Source organism: Rhinolophus sinicus, linkage group LG01, assembly GCF_036562045.2.
Source record: "Rhinolophus sinicus isolate RSC01 linkage group LG01, ASM3656204v1, whole genome shotgun sequence".
Classification (NCBI taxonomy): domain Eukaryota; kingdom Metazoa; phylum Chordata; class Mammalia; order Chiroptera; family Rhinolophidae; genus Rhinolophus; species Rhinolophus sinicus.
In genome coordinates this window covers 37,751,895-37,774,056 of record NC_133751.1, presented here as the reverse complement: position 1 = coordinate 37,774,056, position 22,162 = coordinate 37,751,895, and the positions used below count along the sequence as shown (strand labels likewise).

Genomic DNA, 22,162 nt, shown 5'->3' with positions numbered 1-22,162 from the left:
TATGACACATGTGAAGTGTAAGGGGTGGGCAAGATATAGTGGGGGGACTTGACATTGTCTGAGAGAATTAGGAAAGACATCTCTGAGGAGCGTCAATCAGACTCGATCAGGAATGATGAGTAGAAATTATGTAAAGGAGAGGAAGGGGAAAGGACATCACATGGGAGACTGCAGAAGGGCTGGGCAATGTAGAGACACTGGAGGGAGTCTGAGCAGCTGGACGGGGGAAGGGTACAGACAGGGTCACAGTGTGAATGGTCTTTCAGGTAATAGTAACATCTTACACTCAGGGACAGTCATTCCAACTGCTGTATCTAAAACAATGTTCCTGGGACAGAAATTTTTTCTACCAACCTCAAAAATAAAATACTATTTTAAAGTACAACTGATGTGTATGTAACAAAACAAAATGATGGGAGAACACATGCACTCTCCGTCAGTGATGCCAGAGGGTCTAAACATGGCCCAAGTTGGCGGACTCCAAATTGAAGATCACAATGAATGAAACCTGAAGTAGGAAACTTACTCTGTATGAGAGTTATCTCTTTTCATACCCGTGTCACTGCCACATTTCCCCTTTCTTTTCATGTTTAGTTTCCTGAAGGTGAGATGGGTACTTCTGCTTTGTGAACTGCCTCAGATCTAGGGAACTTACCCTCACTCCCTTTCCCATCTGACTTTCATCAACTTCAGTCGGGTACTTCAATAAAAGTAGACTTCAAAGAAAATGAACTTAAATTTTAAATATCAGAGTCTGTATTTTTTTTCCCCACTTTCCTCAGTCTTTCCTATAACAGATATGATCAGTGATAGGTATTTGATGGCCTTAGTTCCCAGAAGCCTGTAGTGAATTTGATCTCAATAGCCTGTCTACCTTGATCTTCTCCAGGTGAAAGAGTGAGGTGTTTTTGTGTTTTTTCCCCCCAGGAGGTTGCACGCTATGCCTATTTGCTATATAAACAGATGACCCTTTGGATTGCCGGTGTGTTGTCATGGAAATTTTTTCTTTGTAGTCAAGAAAAAAGTCAAGTTGTATAGTAATTATGCTCATTGATCACCACAGAAGAAAAAACTTAAAGAATTTTTACAGAGTTGTTATAGATGGTGATGAAAAATAGAATTCTTCTAAAGACATGGATTTCCGTTACAGAATATTTATTGTTCTAATACAGGATGAAGAGGAAGAAATCAAACAAGAAATTAACATGTTGAAGAAGTATTCTCATCACCGGAATATTGCTACATACTATGGTGCTTTTATCAAAAAGAACCCACCAGGCATGGATGACCAACTTTGGGTATGTCTCCCAATTTACTTTTTATAGATGAAGAACGGAATGGTCCATTTATCTATTCTCATGAGTAAATTTGATTAAGAAACTCCTTCTTTGAAACCCTTAGCCCCATGATTTCCATAACATTGTGGTTTCAAGTTTTTCTCCCATTTCTTTGAATATCTCTTCGTCTTTTTTGTATCTCTGCCTTCTATCTCTTAATGTGGACCATCCTTAAAGTCGCTTATTAAGTTCTCTGATTTTCCCCCCCACTAATGACTATCTTTATTGAATTTTTATTATATTTCAAGGATCATGCTATGTACTTTTTCATGATTATATCATTTGTTCTGGCTCTTTGAGGTAGACATTATTATCCTAATTTTTTGGATGCTGAAACTTAAGGTTTACAGAGAGGATAAGCAAACAGTCTCAAGGCCCCTATGTAGCTAGAAATGGTGGAGCTAGTGTCTAACCAAGCTCTTCATTAATGTTTCTCCTTACGTATCACTAATGTGTGGATGACTGACATTTAAATTCCAACTCTATAAGGAAACCACTTAAGACAGCACCTGATACCTTGTACATACTCTCAAAGGTTGCTTTCCTTTTCTGCTTCCCCATCTACTCAGCTATGTGCCCCAGTCCTGTATCTCCATCGGTCTATGAGACAGCTCTAATTGGCTGTCCCACTAATAATAAATTCGGTATGTCTGACACCAAAACCATTATTCCTAGCCCTGCCCTGCCCTGCCCTGCCCTTCCCTGCCCTGCCCTGCCCTGCCAAGATTGCTCTTCTTCTCACCTTCCTGATTTCTGCCATTGGAACTTTTATTCACTTAGTCCTGTGGGAAGGCTTATAATGCTGTCTTGGTTTGACCTTCCTCTGTCAGTTTTATAACCACCTCATTACTATAGGCCCATTCAGTGGAAGCCTAGATTTTGCAACTACTTGATCCCGATATCTGTCTCTATTTGTCTCTCTCTCTCTCTCTCTCTCTCTCTCTCTCTCTCTCTCTCTCGTCTTTTCATCTCATACGTTGCTGCTAGATTAATGGCTCGCCAAATACCCTTTTAGCTATTTATCATCTTGCTCAGTTTCCAGAGGTCTTAATATGTATCTTACATGCAAATTCACTGAATTATACAGTGCTTACTACATGCCAAATTATGTATTAAACTACGTGTATCCAGTTACCACTATTTCATGGATAATTTTTCAAAGAACTCAGTCTTGGGTAGAAGTTACTTTCCTAATGCATAAGACATTTATAGTGCAGCTGAGAAGGCAAAACATACACAGTGAACACAATTTGTGACCTAAAAGAATATAATAATGTTATCTCAGAAAAACAACAAGATTATTATGCCATTGGATATTCAATACTACAGTCTTTGGAAGTGAAAAGAGCTGCTGGGAATTTTTCCCTCATAAGACCTAGCTCTAAATTTAAAATAAAACATGTACTTTGGGGTAAATAAACCCACTTTGTATGATGACATTGATTTTATATATTTTTATGTGATTTCTGAAAGAGTTATAGTAAGATTTTAATTGTGTATTCTTAAATGTATATTATTAATAGATATAAATGTGAAAATTAAAAATGTAAAAGTAGTAGGAGAAAATAAATGTGACTGTAATACTAAAGAGGTATATAAAGTTTCTTATTACAAAGAACACAATAAACAACATAAAATGCAAATGGCTAATTTAGGAAAAATATTCATTTCATATATGATGAGAAACAATTTGGTAGCCTTTAGAGATAACGAGTTTTTATAAATCAATAGAAAAAAATACGAAATTACTAATAAAAAGATTGAGTTAAGAAGGCAGCAATTAACAAAGTAAGAATTATCAATTACCAATAAAGATGATTTTGAAATATAATCTTACTAACGATATAAATGCAAAAGAAGAGAAGAATTAGATACTATTTCTTGCCTAGTAGTTTGGTAAAGTTTTGTTGTTGTTTTTTCAAATGATGTATCCAGAATGGTCACTCACACTCCCTGCTTGTGGAAATGAACATTGATACATCTTTACTCAAGGGCAATTGGAATACATACAGCTACACACACACACACACACACACACACACACACACACACACACGCACACACACACGGTGGGGATGTCTAGAAGACTATACACCAGTGGTGCTGAAGATATTTGTATCTCAGTAGTAATTATATTTTTAAAATATTTTTTCATGTCTGTTTTTTTTATCCCCTAAACTTTCTCTTAAATCTAAAATCAGAGCTACTTCTGCTCTTCCTTCTTTTTTTCATTGCTTTTTATTGCACTATCTTTGCTCTTCATTTAGACGGTCAGCTCTCTGAGGACACATCTCAGTGTCTTTCTCAGCACTAGGAGGCTTCTGGGCATATGATGCTGACAAAATAGTTTTGTGAATGAAAGTGACATTCCTGGTACAAACTTGTTTTCTATTATTATCATTATTGGTACAAACCTAAGTGTTACGGTACTTTTGAAAGTTCGAAATATCCCGCAGTTTCCACAGTATGAGGTGGCACACGTTGGAATGTCTCTGTATTCCCAGAGGACTTCTCCATTGTCAGAATCTAGCATTTAGCAGTGCCCCCATGTTGCCATCAATTGCAGCAGATGGAAGTGGGGAATAAAAGCTATTTTAATGCTGTCTGTAGAAAGGTTTCTGTTTGATCAGAACTGCAGTTCCAAGTTAAAAGAAAGCATTAACGTAGCTTTGGAACTCCCTCCCAGCTTATCACCTGAAGTAGTACAAGTATTCCTAGATAAGGCATACCTAACTACCTAACTATTCTCATCATTCTTGTGAGATGAGCCCGAAAGGAGAGTTGGTTTTCTTGTTAGTTTGAACTATTTGGGAATTTATTTTCAAATTATTGGTTGAGAGAAGAAAAGGAATGGTCAAGCAGGGCTTGATTCATTTTGATCTTTTCCTTAATGCTTAGTTTTTTTTTTTAAGCTGGAAAGAAAATTAGTTTTCCTGTATTTTGCTGGATCCCAGTGAAGTTCATTGACTTTCCCAGGGTCTCAAAGCTCACTAGTGGATGGACGCAGCACCAGAATGCAGGTATCCTGAAATGTGATGGTTCAGCTTGGCCTGACCTGAAGGTCTATGGAAGGCACTGGACATTTATTTTTTAATGAGCAAAATCTTCGTTTTCAAATTGGCACTGGGGGGAAGTAGCAAGCCTGTTTCCGTCTGCAGGGCACAAACGGGAGATTTTGCACTCTGGAAATGAGTAGCCAGCCACCAGTTTTTCCACTCTCGCCAATTGTTCTTTGTGTGGAGATGGCGGTGGTTACTGGTAACCAGGGGCCTGCAAGTGTACATGTTCATTTATCTATTCACCATTCCTACATTGATTCGTTCATCCAACAAATACAGTATATCAAGCACTTGCTAGCTGCAAGACACTTTTGTAGGCCCTGAGGATATGTCAGTGAAGAAAACGGAAGAAAGCCCCGACTTGTATGCACCTTACATTCTTGAAACAGACCACAAAAAATAAATATAATATGTAAGAAAACTAGAGAGAATGCTGGAAGTGGATAAGTGCCTGAAAGAGCAGGGAAAGGTTAAAGGGAACACAGATAGGGGTTGTAGTGGTAAGTATAGAGGCCAGGGGATGCCCTGTTGTAGATAACTGGAGGAAAAGCATTCTAGGCCTGGTGTTTTCCAGGAATAGCAACAAAGCCAGTGTGACTGGAAGACATGGAAGATGAGACCCAAAGCCAGATAATTCAGAGCCTTATAGGCCATGGGAAAGACATCAGCTTTTATTCTGAGTGAGGTGGGGGCCATTGGAGGGTTTTGAAGGTGGAGGGTGAGGTCTGATCCACAGAGTGAAGGGGTCCCTCTGATGGCTGGGTTGAGACTAGACTGAATGGGGGCCAGAGTAGAAGCAGGAAGACCAGTTTGGAGACTGAGTTATCCCCTTCCCGAAGTTGGCAAAGGAGCCTAGATAAGTTCACTTCCAAACCCAAGTCACATGGAGAGGAACCCCCCCTTCACATTCCATTTTCCCTGCCTGCAATTAAATGCAGGTGGCAAAATATGGCACTTAGAGGCCCCCCATTCTGCTAGGAAGACAGAGGGCCTACCTTTGTCACATTCGTGCCCGTGCATCGGATTGTTGTGACCACCCCACTAGCAAAGCTTCATTAGCTTCTATGTCACTGGGGGTAAAAATACCAAGCTATGAAATGCCTCATGAGGGCAAGAGAATCATTTCTTCTTCTAGTTGCGCTTCTTCTATTTGATGACCCACTAAGGAGGCACTTGGAAACGTAGAGGCAACACAGAAACTTAATTGTTGAGAAATTAATAGCAGATTGTAATATTGGTGGGAACTTGGTTATAGAATATATATAATAGTGTATATTTATTCCAGTGCTTCTGACTCATTAAATTTGGGCCATTTAGTTAATAGCAACAATGGCTGGTAATATTTATCATCTGCTTTTCACATGCTAAGTCCTATATTTGTTTGTGTTGTCATAGTATTTCATTAGGCCTTTACAACCACTCTACAAATTAGATATTATCATTATCGCTACTTTATAGCTGAGGAAATTACGCTCAGAGAAGTTAAGAACTTTGCCCAAGGTCTCACAGCCAGTGAGGGATGAGCCAGTATGTTAGCTAACCCCAAGCTGCCTGATGCTAGAGTCAAGCCCCTAAACCCTACACTCTCCTTTCTGTTGTGAAAAATAGTTTCCATACCAAAGGTTAGTGTTCCAAATCGGACTGAAGCTTTGTTCTTAAATAAGTTCATTTTGACTTCCCCTTTCATCTTCATTCATCAATTTCCTCAGCTTTCAGAGAGGAGAGCAAGCAAGACCCGTTAGCTAATAAGACTGGTGTAAAGTCTGGGAAACACACATTGAAAGTACATTAAACCTTTTGGGGATGTTTGGGCAAATAATTGCAAAGGTCACAGATAGTTGACTCTTTGGGATAATGGTATTCTGTTAGAATTACATTTATATAAAATATTATTGTGGTTTATATAGAGATATAGCCTGTAACAAGCAAGACAGCTGCACTTTTTAACATTTATTCCCAGTATTCAGACTATAGAAAGTATTTCCCAGATACTTTGTTTGTTGTGGCTGGAGGATAGAGGTTTGCACATAATCCACCAAACAGCCAATATGTGTGCTGTTTCAGGTGTCTGATTGAATTATAATCGGTGCGAATTCTATCAGTCTTGTTGTAGAGATAAACTCTTGTTTAGTACCAGCTCTTTGTGGAAATACAACTACTTCTGATAATGGCCAAGTAATTCTCCCTTATCAACTGCTTAGGGCCTGATCCGGAAATCAAAAAAGAGAGCTCTTTCAATAAAGATTCCGATCTCTCGGAAACAAGGCAAGCTCTGACACACAGCATTGCTTTCTCATTCCCCTGCATCTCAGTGATGAGAGGCTGGCCATTTTGCTGCAAGCCATTCAGACCCTGGGAGTGAGTGAGAAGCACTGTCTATTAAACAAAGTTTCTAATTTCTCTTAAAATTAGAAAGCAAAACTATATGAACTTTGCTGCCTCTGTCTTTTCATACCACCATAGGGCTGCAATATCTTATAGAAGGAAATGAATTTCTGATTAATTTCCACAATGTAGGGTGGTCAAGTAAAATAGATTATTGTACTGAAATGACTCAATATGCCATTCATTAGATTGTAAGAGTGTAGACTTGCAGAGCTAAGAGTTAAGAAATTATACTGTGTGCACTTTAGGGACAAAAATCCTAGCAGTTGGCTGAAACCTGGCCTAGAATCCAGAGACATGGATTCAAACCTGGCATTTGGTTCTCTGACGTTGGGTTTCTTCCTTGTAAACATAACTTTGGACAAGTTCTGAGTTTTCAAAATGGCAGCCTGGAGTCTAAACGCTGTCCAGGTAAATGTGTTTAGCTTCATTCACATAAGGTAGCAGTGTTGTAATTATGCCAACACCAGAAAAAAATGACCACTTTCACACAAAAATCTGGATTCCTTGAAAGGTTTTGAAAAATCACATGATCTGGAAATATTGGGGCTGAAATCCCATATAGTCTCAGTATGGTAGAGCAGTATAGCAGCTGTTTGAGGGTCCTTGCCCACTTTGATTTGTGCCAGAGGAGCCCGTCATTCCCAGTAGTCTTCCATGCATGCTGCACGTCATGCATTTACGTTCCTTGTCCATGCCCTGAATACGATCATCTGGGAATGAATGAGATACTGAGGTGAGCTAAGACATGACGTCATTCAATGGCCAATGAAGAAATCTTTCTAGACTCTGCAGCGATGTTGGCCACAGCCCCCAAACCCAAGTCTGTGACAGTTTGGATTTCAATCACTGTAACATCTTGGCTTGGCGAAAATCATGCCCAGTAACATTTTGGTTGTTTTAAGATTTAAATGTAAAGTGTTGCAGATACCACCATTAAAAATTCAACCACTTGTACCTGACTCTTGGAACAGTTAACTAAAATTTTCTTTTCTTAGGTGTATGCATCAGAAATGAGGCTTTTGGGGGGTGGGAGTTGTTTTAATCAGTGTCTGTCACTAAAGAACTCCTTTCCTTCATCTGTAGAGGCTAGGTCACTTGTTTGGAGAAGTGATTGAATCTTACTATCTGTGAGCAGAAATTTTAAAGAGGCTGAACTTGGTAAATGTAAGAGTGCCTGAAATAATAGGAAGAGTGATTAGTTAGCAGTCTCCCAGTCTCAGAGCTGCCCCATTGCATGACCTATAGAAAGAGAATGTAAGTTCCTTAGATACAAACATAGAGCTAAAGGTACACTTAATTTAATGCTTTGCCACTGGGCTTGAGTTCAGCTTTAATAGAGCCATTTTTATGAGTTAATGGGTGATTCTATGACAAGAATGTAAAAATGATTTCTTTTATCCCAGTGCATTTCATCTGAACTGTGCTTAAACTGCTTTTCACCTTAGCAAAAGGAAGACCTTATGTACACCCAAAGTTATTCTGTTCATGGTCTATACAACACTGTGGTTCATTTTCTAGATTAATTCTGAACCAGAGTCTGTGGTTCTGTTTACATTGTGCTTCTCAAAATACTCAGCTGCTAGGTTGCTTAGTCCTAAGTCCTCTAAGGCCAGTAATTTTTTTTTTCTTTTCCTATTTTTAACTTGCCTGAAAACTTGCTCCCTTATCCCCACCTCAAATATTTCTATTTGGGTGTAACATTTTGAGAGGCCGAGTTATAAATTTCTTACAGTCAGGTTAGTTTCTATGGGTGAGTCCGTGGCCCAAGTGGTCACGTAATCATTTGCCCCTAACAGGAAAATTCTCCAGAAGATCTTGCACACATACTGAGAAATTTAGCACCAAATATTAAATACAAGATACAGCTAACTTCTCTCGTTCCTTGAATGCTGCCATGCCGACTCTGAGATGGCTATCTTCTTAGACATGGGTGACTAGAGAACATTTACAGTGGGCTTGTCCTTTGGACAGGCTTCTTGTTCCTAAAATTACCTGTTTGCTCAGTATATTCAAATGGCCATTGTCATGCTCAAGATACAAAGTTGTTCATTATCCAGAAACTTTATTGACCAGGTTTGGGACTTCACACCCTTGGGACTCCTCTTGGGAAGGCTTAGAATTTGTAGTTCAAGCATTCACTTTTCAAGTCTAAAAATATATTCCAGAAACCGAAGGAGTTTTTTCGGTTTGTTATTTTCAAATACATGCTAGTTTAAAAATGAGTGCAAAAAGCTGTTTAGGTTGCTTTTTCAAATTTGGAATTCCCGACAGTTTTAGTTCACCTTTACATTAGTTGATTGAAATGATAAATGTATACCTTCCAATTTTCATACTTCTTTACATACATACTTTATATTGTTAGACTTAAACTACCTTTGGCAAATGAAGCGCCTTCTTAACAAAGTACTGAGTTGGTGTTTTGTTTACACCTTCATAAATCATGCAGATGAGATCTGTGGCTATTCCCAGCCACATATAAAAATATCCTGTGCCTTGCTGATGTTTCTGGGCATTCAAGGTCGATGGCTGATCCTTTGCAGAGTTGTGAATTCTTGGAAGTTCATCTTTCCTGTCCTTTTGTTAGGGTGCTTCTTCAATTTCTTGGTGTGAACTTCTCTCATTTTAAGAAGACCCTCCTCTTCCTGATCCCTCATCTTCCTCACCCCTGCCTCCCACCCCTCCTTTTGTTATAAAAGAGAAAGGATCTGTTAGTAGTCATTTATTCTTGTGGGTGACTGACTAGTGACATTTGGGAGGAGAGGGTTCCCGTCAAGGTATTCGGGGTTAGTGCCTGCAGTTATAAAATACCTTAAAGCTTTGTTTGTTGTTACTTAAGGAACTTAAAGCCAATTAACTAGTAAGTGAGTGAATAGCATAGGGACTTTAGAAATCATCCTGGGCCTCTTAGGCTGCCTCTGAGAATAAGCCTTTTTAAATTCCTTCAGAGGTGACTGGAATTGGAAAGGATACATCTGGTGATTCCAAACTGAAGGCCCCTCCCAGGTGAGCTCAGGCTAGACTCAGAAAGTGCTTCTCAAACTCCTGGGATCAGCTAATGCCAAAGATTCTTTCCTTAAATATTGTCCTGTAGAGGGGAAAGTACAGCAGGGCATTATAAGCACCCTTTCCCCCACAGCTGCTAAGGAAAAAACATCCTGCTCATCAGAAATAGAAGACAACTGATAAAAATATATGACAAACAACCCTGCAAATTGTGAAATATATGTTAGATCTCTGTGTTTTAAAAAATTAACCATTAATTTAGCTAGAAATAACTTACCACACTCAATAATTCAAGCAAAAACCATTTCCCCAATAATTGAGTTGCCATGCTGTTTTTTACCCATCTCCTCCAGAACACTGTCCCAAGCCCCAAGACAACCGCCATCGTGCCTGAGCACAGTTCTCTCCTCACCTTCAACTTAACCTTCCTTCTCTTTTCCCAAGTGACATGCATGTGTATTTCTTTTCTGACCCAATAATGTAGGTGGTGTTGCGTGAGAATTTTAAGATTCCTTTTGAGCCTCTCCCACCACCACCATCTTCCAACCTTTGAAATAAAAAGATCCCATGTCCTGGAATGCACCATTGTGTCTTCTTGTTGTGTGACACAAGCATGAAATAAAGACATGTGTCCTTGGTTCTCTCCCATTAACAGAGGTTTTAGAAGCACATGTGTCCAATGCCCTTCCTAACTAAGCACCTTTCAGCAGTTTCTTCACCATCCAGGGAAGTGGCTCTTTGAGAGCTATTGATGTTGTCTTCCAACTTAGAAACTTTTTAATAAATACAAGCAGACCAAAGAATGAAAAATTAATAAATATAGTTCGAAATTTCTGGCTGGTAGGGGCTTTGTATTCAGAGGCACAATTAATATTCATATCAAACCAGTAAGGTTGATGCTTTTACGTTGTATTTTACGGCGATGGTGGTGGGTTGGGGTGTTGAGCTCAGGGTGGTTAGAGAACATGTCCAAGGTCACCTCACTGTACTCAAGAGAGCACCATGCTCTCAGCCCTGCTCTCATTGTTTAATAAGTACATGGATAAGGCTGCAGACCGTAACTAAACTTCATTTCCAAAGAAATAAGGAAAAGGGAATTGAGGGGAAGGAGAATTCATGAAACAACAGTTGCACATGGCTTAGCCCAGTGCCCGGCACATGGTAAATTCTCAGCAAATGTTAGCAAGTGTTGTTGCCTCAGTGTCAACTCTTTGAGAACTTTCTTTCAGGAAGAATATTAATGATCCATTATTTCTCACTTGTGAGATGTGAAGTTCTTGACTTACCGCTGTTGGGCTTGGAGTGTTGAGCCCTGTTTCTGTTTATTGTGATGGGGTTACTTATGGCAAGGGAGGGTCCCCACTGTGTGGCAGCCGTAATTAGCAGTGCTGCTGTGTGGCTACAGGAACCAATTGCTGGCAAATCCTGGTTCCTTCCTTCCTTCTTTTCTTTCTTTCTTTCTTTCTTTTTTTTAAATCTCATTATATAATTTAGCAATCATTTTGTTCCATAGTGAGATGCAAAGAACTTAGAAGCCTTCAGCTGGACCTGAATGGAAAAGCAAATTATAGAAATCACTGACATTAGTGCCTGGCTAGAGCAGAATTGTTTCCTACTGAATATTTGAAAGTATTTTGTCCAATCTAATTTTAAAAGACTGGAGTCACTGGGCTTCCACTGCGTTCCTTGGGAATTATAATTATGTGGCCTAATAGAGCTCAGTGGCGGGACATTTTTTCCCAGATATAGGAGCAATAGATACACTTGTGGGAGGTCTGGTCACTGTTTTTAAAATGGGATTTGAAGAAAGGGCACAGATATGTTTTGCTCACTTGAGAAAATATTCTTTTCTTTATACCCAAGGACATTTCATGGGTACATCCTGCTACCATTGAACCACAGTTTGCTACATAATGGGATTTTAAAAAACTTTGTATTGTGAAGGATCTACAAAGTACACAAAAGGAGTCACTATAATGGACACCCATGTGTCTAAAACTAGCCCTAGCCACCATCAACCTGTGGCCACCCCTGCCCCATCCACACTCTTCTACTTTCTCCCTTCTACTATTATTTTGAAACAAATCTTCTCATCATATCTTTTTTTTTTCCTGGTAGAATACACATAGCATAAAATTTACCATTTTAACCATCTTAAAATGTACAACTCACTGGCATTAAGTATACAATGTTATGCAACCATCACTTCTGTCTAGTTCCAGAACTTTTTGTCACTCCAGAAGGAAACTGTGTAGCCATTAAGTGGCAACTCCCATTATTTCTTCCCACCAGGGCCTGGCAACCAGTAATCTATTTTCTGACTCTATAGCTTTGCCTATTCTGGATATTTCACATATTAATAAACGGCTTTACACAATATATAGCCTTTTTTTTAAGTCTGTCTTCATTAAATTAGCATAATGTTTTCAAGATTAACCCTTGTTGTGTCAGGCATCAGCACTTCATTTGTTTTCATAGCTGAATAATATTCTATTGTATAGATATACTATATTTTATTTATTCATCTGATGATGGATATTTTGGTTATTTCTACCTTTTGCGTGTTGTGAATAGTGCTGCTTTTCATATTCAGATGCAAGTTTTTGTTTGAGCACCTGTTTTCCATTCTTTGGGGTATATATTGAGAAGGAGAATTAGAATTGCTAGACTATATGGTAGTTCTCTGTTTAATTTTTTGAGGAACCATCAATCTGTTTGCCACAGTGACTGCACCATTTTACGTTCCCTCCAACAGTGTATGAGGGTTCCAATTTCTCTACATCTTTACCATCACTTGTTATTTTCTGCCTTTTTTTGCCTTTAAATTTAGCCATCCTGATGAGTGTAAAGTGATGTCTCATTGTGGTTCTGACTTGCATTTTCCTAATGACTATCGACATTGAGCATCTTTTCATGTGATTGTTATATGTGTATCTTCTTTGGAGAACTGTCTATTCAAGTCTTTTGCTCCTTTTTAAAATTGTGTTGTTTATGTTTTTGTTGTTGAGTTGTAGCTTTCTTTATATATTCTGGATACTATACCTTATTAGATCTATGATTTGCAATTTTTTCATTCTGCAAGTTGTCTTTTCACTCTCTTGATAGTGTCCTTGGATGCACTAAGTTTTTAATTTTGATGAAATCCAAATTATCTATATTTTCTTTTGGTGCTTATGCTTTTGTTGTTATAGCTAAGAAACCATTGCCAAACCCGAAGTCCTGAAGATTTACTCTGTGTTCTCCCCTACTAGTTTAATGGCATTCACTCTTATATTTAGGTCTTTGATCCCTTTTGAGATAATTTTTTTGTATAGGGTGTGAGGTAAGGATTCAACATTATTCTTTTACATGTGGATATCCAGTTGTCCTAGCACCATTTGTAGAAGAGACTGTCATATTATTTTATCTGTAGTATGTTTTTCTAAAAGATAAGAACTGTTTTGTTTTGTTTTTACATAACTACAGTACCATTATCACACTTAAAAAAGTATTAACCACATTTCCTTAGTATCATCAACCTGTAGATTGTTTCAAAATTTTTAACAGCTTTCAAAAAAACTGGTATCCAGATAAGTTGCATCCATTGCAATTTGTTGATGTATCACTTGTTATTGTCTTAAATTCTGTAGATTTCCTCTCCATCTCTTTTTTTCTTTCCTGTAAGTTATTTGTTGAACTAAATGATTCATTTGAACTGCGGGTTTTGTTCATTGTATCCCCATGATGTAGCATGTTCCTCAGTCCTCTGAATTTCCTATAAATTGGTAGTTGGAAGTTTCCATCAGATTCAAGTTTTGGAGATTTTTTTGTTTTGTTTTCTTTGTGTCAAGACTACTCCTTAGGTGATGTGTTATGCTAATCAAAAGGCAAATCAGAGCTGGTTATTTCTTATTTTTTTATGTTAACAGCCATTGATGATCAGTGCCTAAATCCATTAGTTTATTAGAGGTTGTGAAATAGTGATATTCTAATTCTATTATGTCTTACTCATTTATTAGATGGAATACCTGCTTTTTATGAAGAGAAGCTTTATCTTTTTTATTACTTACCCAGTGATAAAACTTGTACAAGAAAGGTAGTATAATTTCTTGATTTCCCTGTTTTATGTAACAGTTCTCAAAATAATAAGTTACTTCTTCACTTTCTTCAATCAGTGCCAGTTACATTCTTTCTGAGGGGTGTGTTGATTAATGCTTTTAGTTAAGTATACTTAATGTGTTTCAAGATGTTGCAGTTATTATTCTTATTGATGCTTAAATTATAGCATCTTTGACCAGTCTCTTAAAGTTGACTCCTGAGTCATTTCTAACGTGATTTTATAGTCTTTGATAGCTTCCTGGCTATCATACTTGTATATGATAACTTTACAACTCTTACTGGAATTGTGGTCCTTGTGAAATTTCCTTATGAAAGCTCTTGATGGGTCTCTATATTTCCACTGGCACTCTGAAGAAGATGGGAGACTTTCCCTACCCTGTGTGAAATCATAAGAAGACAAATTAGAACAGCCACTGGAAACTCATTCATAAAACTAATTTTATGAGTTTTTATTGTTTCAATTAGGTATACAGAAAAAAAAATACAGAAAAAAATTCTGCTGAAGATTTTGCAGCCTGGTGAGGTATCTTTTAGGACCTGGTGACATGGTGCTGATGTTAGGAGTGTACATTTGGACAAAACAAAACCAAAATTATTAATGTCATTTCATTATGGCCCCACATTAGTTCTCTTTCTAGTGCCGAGTCAGAGATTGATCGGTAATTATTCTGGATTCTTTTTTATATAATTACAAAAAGATATAACTACACAGTAAGATGACTTTTGTTGAAGGCTTTTTGAAGAAGAGGGGAAAGTATGTAAATGGATGTGTTTCTCTAAACCTAGCAAATGAATGTAAAAGCAGATAGATTGCTTTTCCTCTTTTAGTCTGCTTGTCTGTTAAGTAAGGGAGGTGTTTATTTTCTGCCTATTTTATAAAGCTGCTGAGTACTGTAATGAGTTTATATTTATAGAGAACTTGGAGCTTTGGGGATGAAAGGTGCTAAATTAGGACTTATTGTTTATTGAATTTATTTGATGTGTCCAAACTCCTGGGAACATTTGCTGAATTTAATTAAAAACAGATAGTCCTCACTCTGACAGCTTACAGTGCCACTTGCAAACCAATAACTTTCACAGTGTGCACTTCTATTGTCCTAACTTGGGACTGTCTAGACAACCATGGCTCTTTCAGACAGGGGAATGATCTTACTTTTGTAGGAAAAATGAGTTCGACTGCTGGACAAAAACACAGGGATAGTCTCAACGGTATCTGAACCAACTAGCTTCCCTCGTTTTTTAAAATATTAGAATATGGAGATTTTCCTTAATTTCCAACTATAATTTTCAGGTTAGAAATTTAATAATAGTTTTCTTTTCTATCATTTTGGGAAGAAATGAATATAAAAGTTTATGTTTTATATATTGTATGATGATCACTTTTTCTTTGTAGGAATGTCATTCCAAAGCAGCCAACTGGAATATTTTAATGCATTCTTAACTCAACCCAGTGGAAGCAGAAAAGTGTAATTATAATAATGGCATGTTTGCTTCCTTTGCCAGTTGGTGATGGAATTTTGTGGCGCTGGCTCTGTCACTGACCTGATCAAGAACACGAAAGGTAACACATTGAAAGAGGAGTGGATCGCGTATATCTGCAGGGAGATCTTACGAGTAAGTAACAACACAGGATATCTTTGGAGGTGTTGAACTTTATGCTAATCTTCCGTTGAAACTCATCAACATTTTGGAAACCTCTTTAAAGCTTTAGTCTAACAGCGATGGTGGTAGTGGTAGTTTGTTGTGGTCTGCTCTAATGGAAGTGAGCGCACTTCTGAGTAGGCCATGTGCAGTCTCATTTGAGTTAATGCTGGATGATTCCTTTTGACAAAGGGTTCATTTCCAGTGGTGTTTCCAATTGGAAATCTGACTTTAGATCATACAGATTGTTTCAGCGATATTTTGAGCATTCATTCAAGTTTTTCGTTTGTGAAAGTTGTAACTGATTTAAGGATTGTGTGACTTTAGTCATTTCAGTTCATAGAATCTAGTCTAACTAATTATACCTTTTTAAAAATATTTGAAATTTAATCACTGAAACCAATCAAAATAACTGGACGAGACTGCCTGTTTGCCCAGTTTTGCCCACAAATCCCACAATCAGGCAATCTGGGCAATAGTGTCATATTTGCTAAGCTCAGTTCAGGGAGGTAATTGGTCATATTTTAGTTCACTCAGACTAGTTTAATTATCTCTTGTTACTAATGTGGAGGCTCTTTATGTCCATTGAGCCTTCTTACTAGATCTATTTGACAGTCATTATTCATTTATAACCGCTGCCTTCTTAATTTAAGGAAACAGAAGTTAAAACTATTTTCTCAATGTTTCCAAGGTATACCTTTGAGAGATAGATTGTGTGCTATCGATGGATGCATGGGTGGAAGTTAAAAAAGAAGGAAACCATTAAAATGATGTTGATTCATTAAATTCAAACCACATTAGGCAAAAAAAAAAAAAAAAATAGAAAATGGTATTTTTATATGATTTTATAATAGTGTAAAACTCACATGCTTAGAAATAAATTTACAGAAAGGTATGAATAACTTCTTCACGGGGAACTACAAAATATTACTGAGAGCAATTAAAGAAGACCTTACTAAAGGGAAGTGTATACCATTTCGCAGATTAGAATACTCATTATTATAAAGATGTTATTTTCCCCCAATTTAATCCATGGGTTCATTGAACTCCCTAACCAAAATTCCCCCAAGTATATCTGTGAAGAATGACAAGCTGATTTTTAAAATATTGCATAGAAATGCAAAGGACCAAAAATAGCCCAGGTAGTCTTGAAGAACAATGCTGAAGGATTTATGCTGCCAGTTATCATGACTTATTATAAAGCTACTAAGTAATTAGGACAGAGTAGAATTGTCATAAGAATAGGGAAATGCCAACAAACCAGAATCGAGAGTTCTGAAACAGACCAACTTTATATATACACCTGATTTATGACAAAGGAAATGCTGCAGTGCCGGGGGAAGGATGCTCTTATCGGTAAAGACCAATTGAATAGCTGTATGAAAATGTGAAACTTGACATATTCATATGAAGCTATACATAAAAATTATTTCCAGCTAGATTATAGTTATAAATGTGAAAGACATAAAAATAAAGCTCTTCAGAGAAAACATAGGCTATATTAATATAATACCTCCGTGGCTTTGGAGTAGGCAAAAATATTTCTCAAACAGAACACAAAATAAAATTGAAGGGGGAAACAAGGAGGAACAGCTATTGATCGCCTTCAGATCTGACATTTATCTCCAAGTATTGATGTGCCGTTGTGTAAACTTAATTTGAATTCCTGACTTAAAATTTTACTTATTCAGAGAAAGCATGATGGATTGATTAGTTGGCCATCCTGGTCAGGATGGGTCACCATCCCAGGTCACCTGGGCTGGTTCTGCATGATACGCCTTTCTGCACTTCTGGGTAACCCTGTGTGATCTCCGGGGTTCTAAAAGCAGCAGGAAGATTTTACCCCATGAGTATTTCTCCATACCTGCTTTTAAGCATTTTGAAAGCACTGTTTTCTTCCTTCTTCCAATACATTCATTCTCCCAAATGATACTGGCATTTGAGATAAAGTGACTCGTTGGAAGGGATATTTGATCACAAGAAGTTTCAGAAATGACCCTGTATGTATCATATTATCTCGTTAAATACAGCCTTTGGCTCACTTATATGCTTTGGTAGATGCTTCCAACCACTTTGGTGGTGAAAGAGGGAATGGGATCTTCAGTCCTTTTGAGGATTCCTGGGGTGTTAATATGCTATGAAAGTCATACATTTTAATCTGCTTGATGCCTACCTTGAGTCTAATTGACTAGATAAGAAAGGTAACTTTTTAAGACCCGAACCCCAGTGCCTCAACTGTCCTGTCACGTGGTTTAGGTTTACTGATATCTTAAACGTACACATGGATCTTTTTGGGCATTCTCATGCCGAATTTTTTCAACAAGGGAATTCAGATATTTAGTTTTGTTTCTTTTCATGTCAGCATCTCTCATACCATGATTTTGTTGTTATGGAGAAAAATAAAAGTACATAAAATCATAAATAATAAAATAACAATACTTAGGTATTTAATCCCTTCAATTAGCAAGTGTCAGCATAACATAGTTTGCTTCAAGACTCCAATTTCAGATTCTTTGGGGATATATTTTATCAGAAAAACATGAGACTACCTTAGAGCAAGGTTGTAAGTTTTAGAACTCACGCCACAGAGTCAAAATCAGACAGAGTAATTCATGGAGAAATGGAAAACAATCAGTTTTGGATGTCACTGAATAATTATTTCATATAATGAACACAATAACAAATACCATACAGCACTAAAAGTGACAGTGATGAATGCCACCAAAGGAAATGAAAATTGTTGCTTTCCTTTTTTAATGTGAGCTAACGCCAATGGGAAATTTCTTGGCTGTTCTGAGAAATATTTTATTGTGTTTAATTAAATTTGTATAACAGAAGGTGACTTTTCACTTTTAAATTGATTATCAAATTCAAATATGGCCCCTCAAAAGTGGAGGATTCAGTTAAATCAAGTTAGTTTTCTGTACATAGACTCTGTAGATGTTCCTGTTACAAACTAGAACAGGTGGTCAGTCCTCGCTTTTCACAGAACTGTTAGCGGAACTCATGCATGCCGGGAACCGTATCATCCCTTGTGTGGCTCCATGGTTCTTGAGATGGAAGCTGATATGCAAGCATTTGCTTTAGCACAGCACCATGCATTGCAAGGGGCCACTGCCATATTTCAGTTTGTATTGATCAATTGCCTATGGCTTAGAGTAGCACTGAGCGCATGAAAGATGTGAATTTAATAATGAAAGTATGTCTGGGTGAGTCTACATCTTTTTTGGACCATTAACACCTGAAAGAGTTTATTTGCATTTTGGCTTATGTTCCTAGTAACCCTTTTCAACTCTCTGTTATTTCAGGGGCTGAGTCACCTGCACCAGCATAAAGTGATTCATCGGGATATTAAAGGGCAAAATGTCTTGCTGACTGAAAATGCGGAAGTTAAACTAGGTAAGAACGGAATCCAGTGAGCCTAGGAATTGCAGGAATTGATAAAATTATTTCAACAGCTATTTGTTGTGTTTGTAAAAAATGTAAATTTGTCACTGTGGTTTTGGAGGTCATTATACTAAGAACAGAAAAGAAAATGTTTCTTTGTCTATTTCAGAAACATTTTCTGAAAGCACTTTGAGGAGTGGATTGATATACAATATGGTAATCCTTATGCTTTACCAGTGTGTAGAAATAGTTGAGTTTTGTTTTTTTAGCAGAGATTCTCCAGATTAGTGACTGACCTTGAAATATCCTACTATTTGTTTATATTGTTGCTGCTGTAACAGAACAATGATAACCCATTTTTTATTGAAAATATCTGCAGTTAGACATATTTAGAATAATGAATTCCTGCTATATTCCCATATGTTTTAAGTTATATTTCCTCAAGTTCATTATTGCCTAAGGCACCTGTACAAAATGAGTACCCGGTATTCTACTTTACATGCATACTGATTACCCCACTTTCAAAGGCCAGAGTTATCAGTGAGGGAATCCTTTTCTCTCTGTTGCTGTCCATTAGAGCCCTTCCCACAACAAATTTGGGATTGTCCAGATAAGGTAGAGAATCCCCACATGCATTTGTCTGCTTGATGTGTATGCGTAGGAGCATGAATTGACAAATATCTCATTGGATTCACAATATGTCTTCTAGAAAAAAATCATTGTCAATACGATTGTTTATTTTCAAAGAGCTTTAAATATATCCTATGTTTATATCCCAAACATTGACTCTTGCCTTTTTGTTAAAAATACATAATTTTCATTTTTTTTAATTTAGGGCCAAACTTTCCTCTCATGAATATTCCTTATAAAACAAAAGCATTATGTAGGGAAAGCAGTTATATATGTACTGATGAGATAAGCTATCCTCAGAATATTCACTCATTACTAATTAACAGTTATTATTGAAATAAAATTATATGTGAGGCCCTATACAAGACATTTTTACAAAGATGTCTTGTAAATATTACAGCAACTTAAATATTACAGCAACTCTATGTAGATATCGTCACTCTCATTTTACAGACCAGGAAACCAAAACTCAAGGAAACTGATTTACTAGCCCTAGGTCATATCACGGAAGTGGCAGAAATGGGATGCAAACTTAGGCAGTCCGACTCCAGAAACTTAGTTCTTACTCACCCTTATGGCAATCAAGCTTGCCTTTTATTGAACACCTATTTTTGGTCCCCATGGAGCCTTGATATAACCAAATACTACAACACTTCGTGATTTCGTCGTTGGCACACTTTATCCATTCATACATGCAATTTAAAAATACATATTCCTAATAACACAAAAGGAATAATCAGCTCAAGTGTCCATCAACAGATGACTGGATAAACAAAATGTGACACCTACATACAATGGAATATTATTCAGCCTTAAAAAGGAAGGAAATTCTGACATATGTTGCAACATGGATTAACCTTGAAGACATTATGTTGAGTGAAGTAAGCCATTCACAACAAGACAAATACTGTATGATTCCACTTATAAGAGGTAACTGTAGTAGTGAGATTCATAGAGACAGAAAGTAGGATGATGCTTGCCAGGGGGTAGTTCTTATCTAATGGGTACAGAATTTAAATTAGGGAAAATGAAGAAGTTCTGGAGTTGGATGGTGGTGATGGTTTCACAACAATGTGAATGTACTTAATTCCACAGCTCTATATACTTTAAAATGGTAAATTTTATGTTATGTATGTTTTTATAAAAAGTACACATTTATTTAATCACCATGTAAAAATCATGGACTTTATTCATTTGCCTTCTCTTGAATAGTGGACTTCGGAGTCAGTGCCCAGCTTGATCGAACAGTAGGCCGGAGGAACACTTTCATTGGAACACCCTACTGGATGGCGCCAGAAGTTATTGCCTGTGACGAAAACCCGGATGCCACATATGATTTCAAGGTATGACTTCTTACTTCTTCATTATTTTTCAAAACTATGCCTAAAATCTCACTCTGAGTCTTTTAGAGAATTCTCATGTAGCTTTGGGCTTATGATTTCTGTAATCGAAAAGGAGAACTGAAAAATATTGTTTGAATTTAAAATTATAAGCCATGCAAGTGAGAATCTTGAATGAAGTCAGCCATCATATCTGATTGCCTTTTTATTAAAAAAAAAAAAGTTTATACCATTTTCTATATTTTTAAAATTTCCTCTTCTAATTAGAAAACAGATTTCTATTTTGCTTGCTTATAGTTTAGATGTTTGGCAAAGCATATATTCTGAGAGCTTTTTATGTTAAAAGAAACCAAGATATGAATTTATTGGGTCATCTTTTTGTGATTAAAAATAATTAAACTTACTCATTTCTGCATTGCTCACAGTTTAATTTTGGAGTTTATTTTCAGTGAAAGAGAACCAAATGGTTATGTTGGTAGCTACTTTATGATGTTTCTTCTAGCCTGTCATGGTGTTTCATAGAAACTTGATTTGTGACTTGTGACTTGGTACCATAAACTGGTACTTTATTAATAAATTCAAAGCAATCTTTAAGTATAGAGGTGAAAGTTGTCCCTTTTTCCAAGAAGCCCTCTTCTTTTCCTTTCTGCTAGCCAATAATCAGAAATAATTTTGGATTAATGTCCTATTGATAGCTGCAGTGTCATGCGATATTGCTGTCATGAATTGTGGTTAAAAGTCAAGACATTAAAATTAGGGGCAGATGGAATGAAGACACTGAGTTTTCAGACTGTGCAATAGGTGGAAAGACATCCCGTGGTCTTTGTGTGGATTTCAGGACAACCTTGGGCAAAACCTGATACTACCTGGGCTGGTTGCACTGTGCATGGACTTTTTTCCAAAGGACTCTAGTGATCATCTCGAAATACTTATTTTCCAGATGAGAAAGTAAAGCGCAAGGCTTTTACAAGTGCACAGCCAGTTAGTGATCTTCTCCAAGTTTGGGCTTGAACCCAGATCTCCTAACTCTCTGTTCAGAGCTCTTCCCAATATATCACCCTGCTCTTCTGTGATGTTCTCCTACATAAATCTCCCATTTACCAACAAAATAGCCTCTACAGAGTATATTTGGAGAATTCTTCTTTCAAATAAAATTTTAGTTCTCCATATATAGGGTTATTATTGAAATCAGGTCACAAAGATGCAAACATTGCAGTGTCTTCGGGGCCCAGTGACCTAAGGCATTGACACAATCATTGGTCTCTTTGGAGAAATGTAA

At 37.1% G+C, this 22,162-nt stretch overlaps 1 protein-coding gene across 8 annotated transcripts in view; it reads left to right on the top strand.

Moving 5' to 3' along the window:
• Nucleotides 1-22,162, top strand: part of TNIK (TRAF2 and NCK interacting kinase) — a 363,557-nt gene that overhangs the window by 224,404 nt on the left and 116,991 nt on the right. For all 8 annotated transcript variants that reach the window (XM_019735248.2, XM_019735239.2, XM_074327892.1 and 5 more), the window contains exons 4-7: nt 1,173-1,298; nt 15,389-15,499; nt 18,835-18,925; nt 20,756-20,886. In XM_019735248.2, coding sequence (XP_019590807.2) covers nt 1,173-1,298; nt 15,389-15,499; nt 18,835-18,925; nt 20,756-20,886 — 459 coding nt within the window. The remainder of the gene's footprint in view (nt 1-1,172; nt 1,299-15,388; nt 15,500-18,834; nt 18,926-20,755; nt 20,887-22,162) is intronic.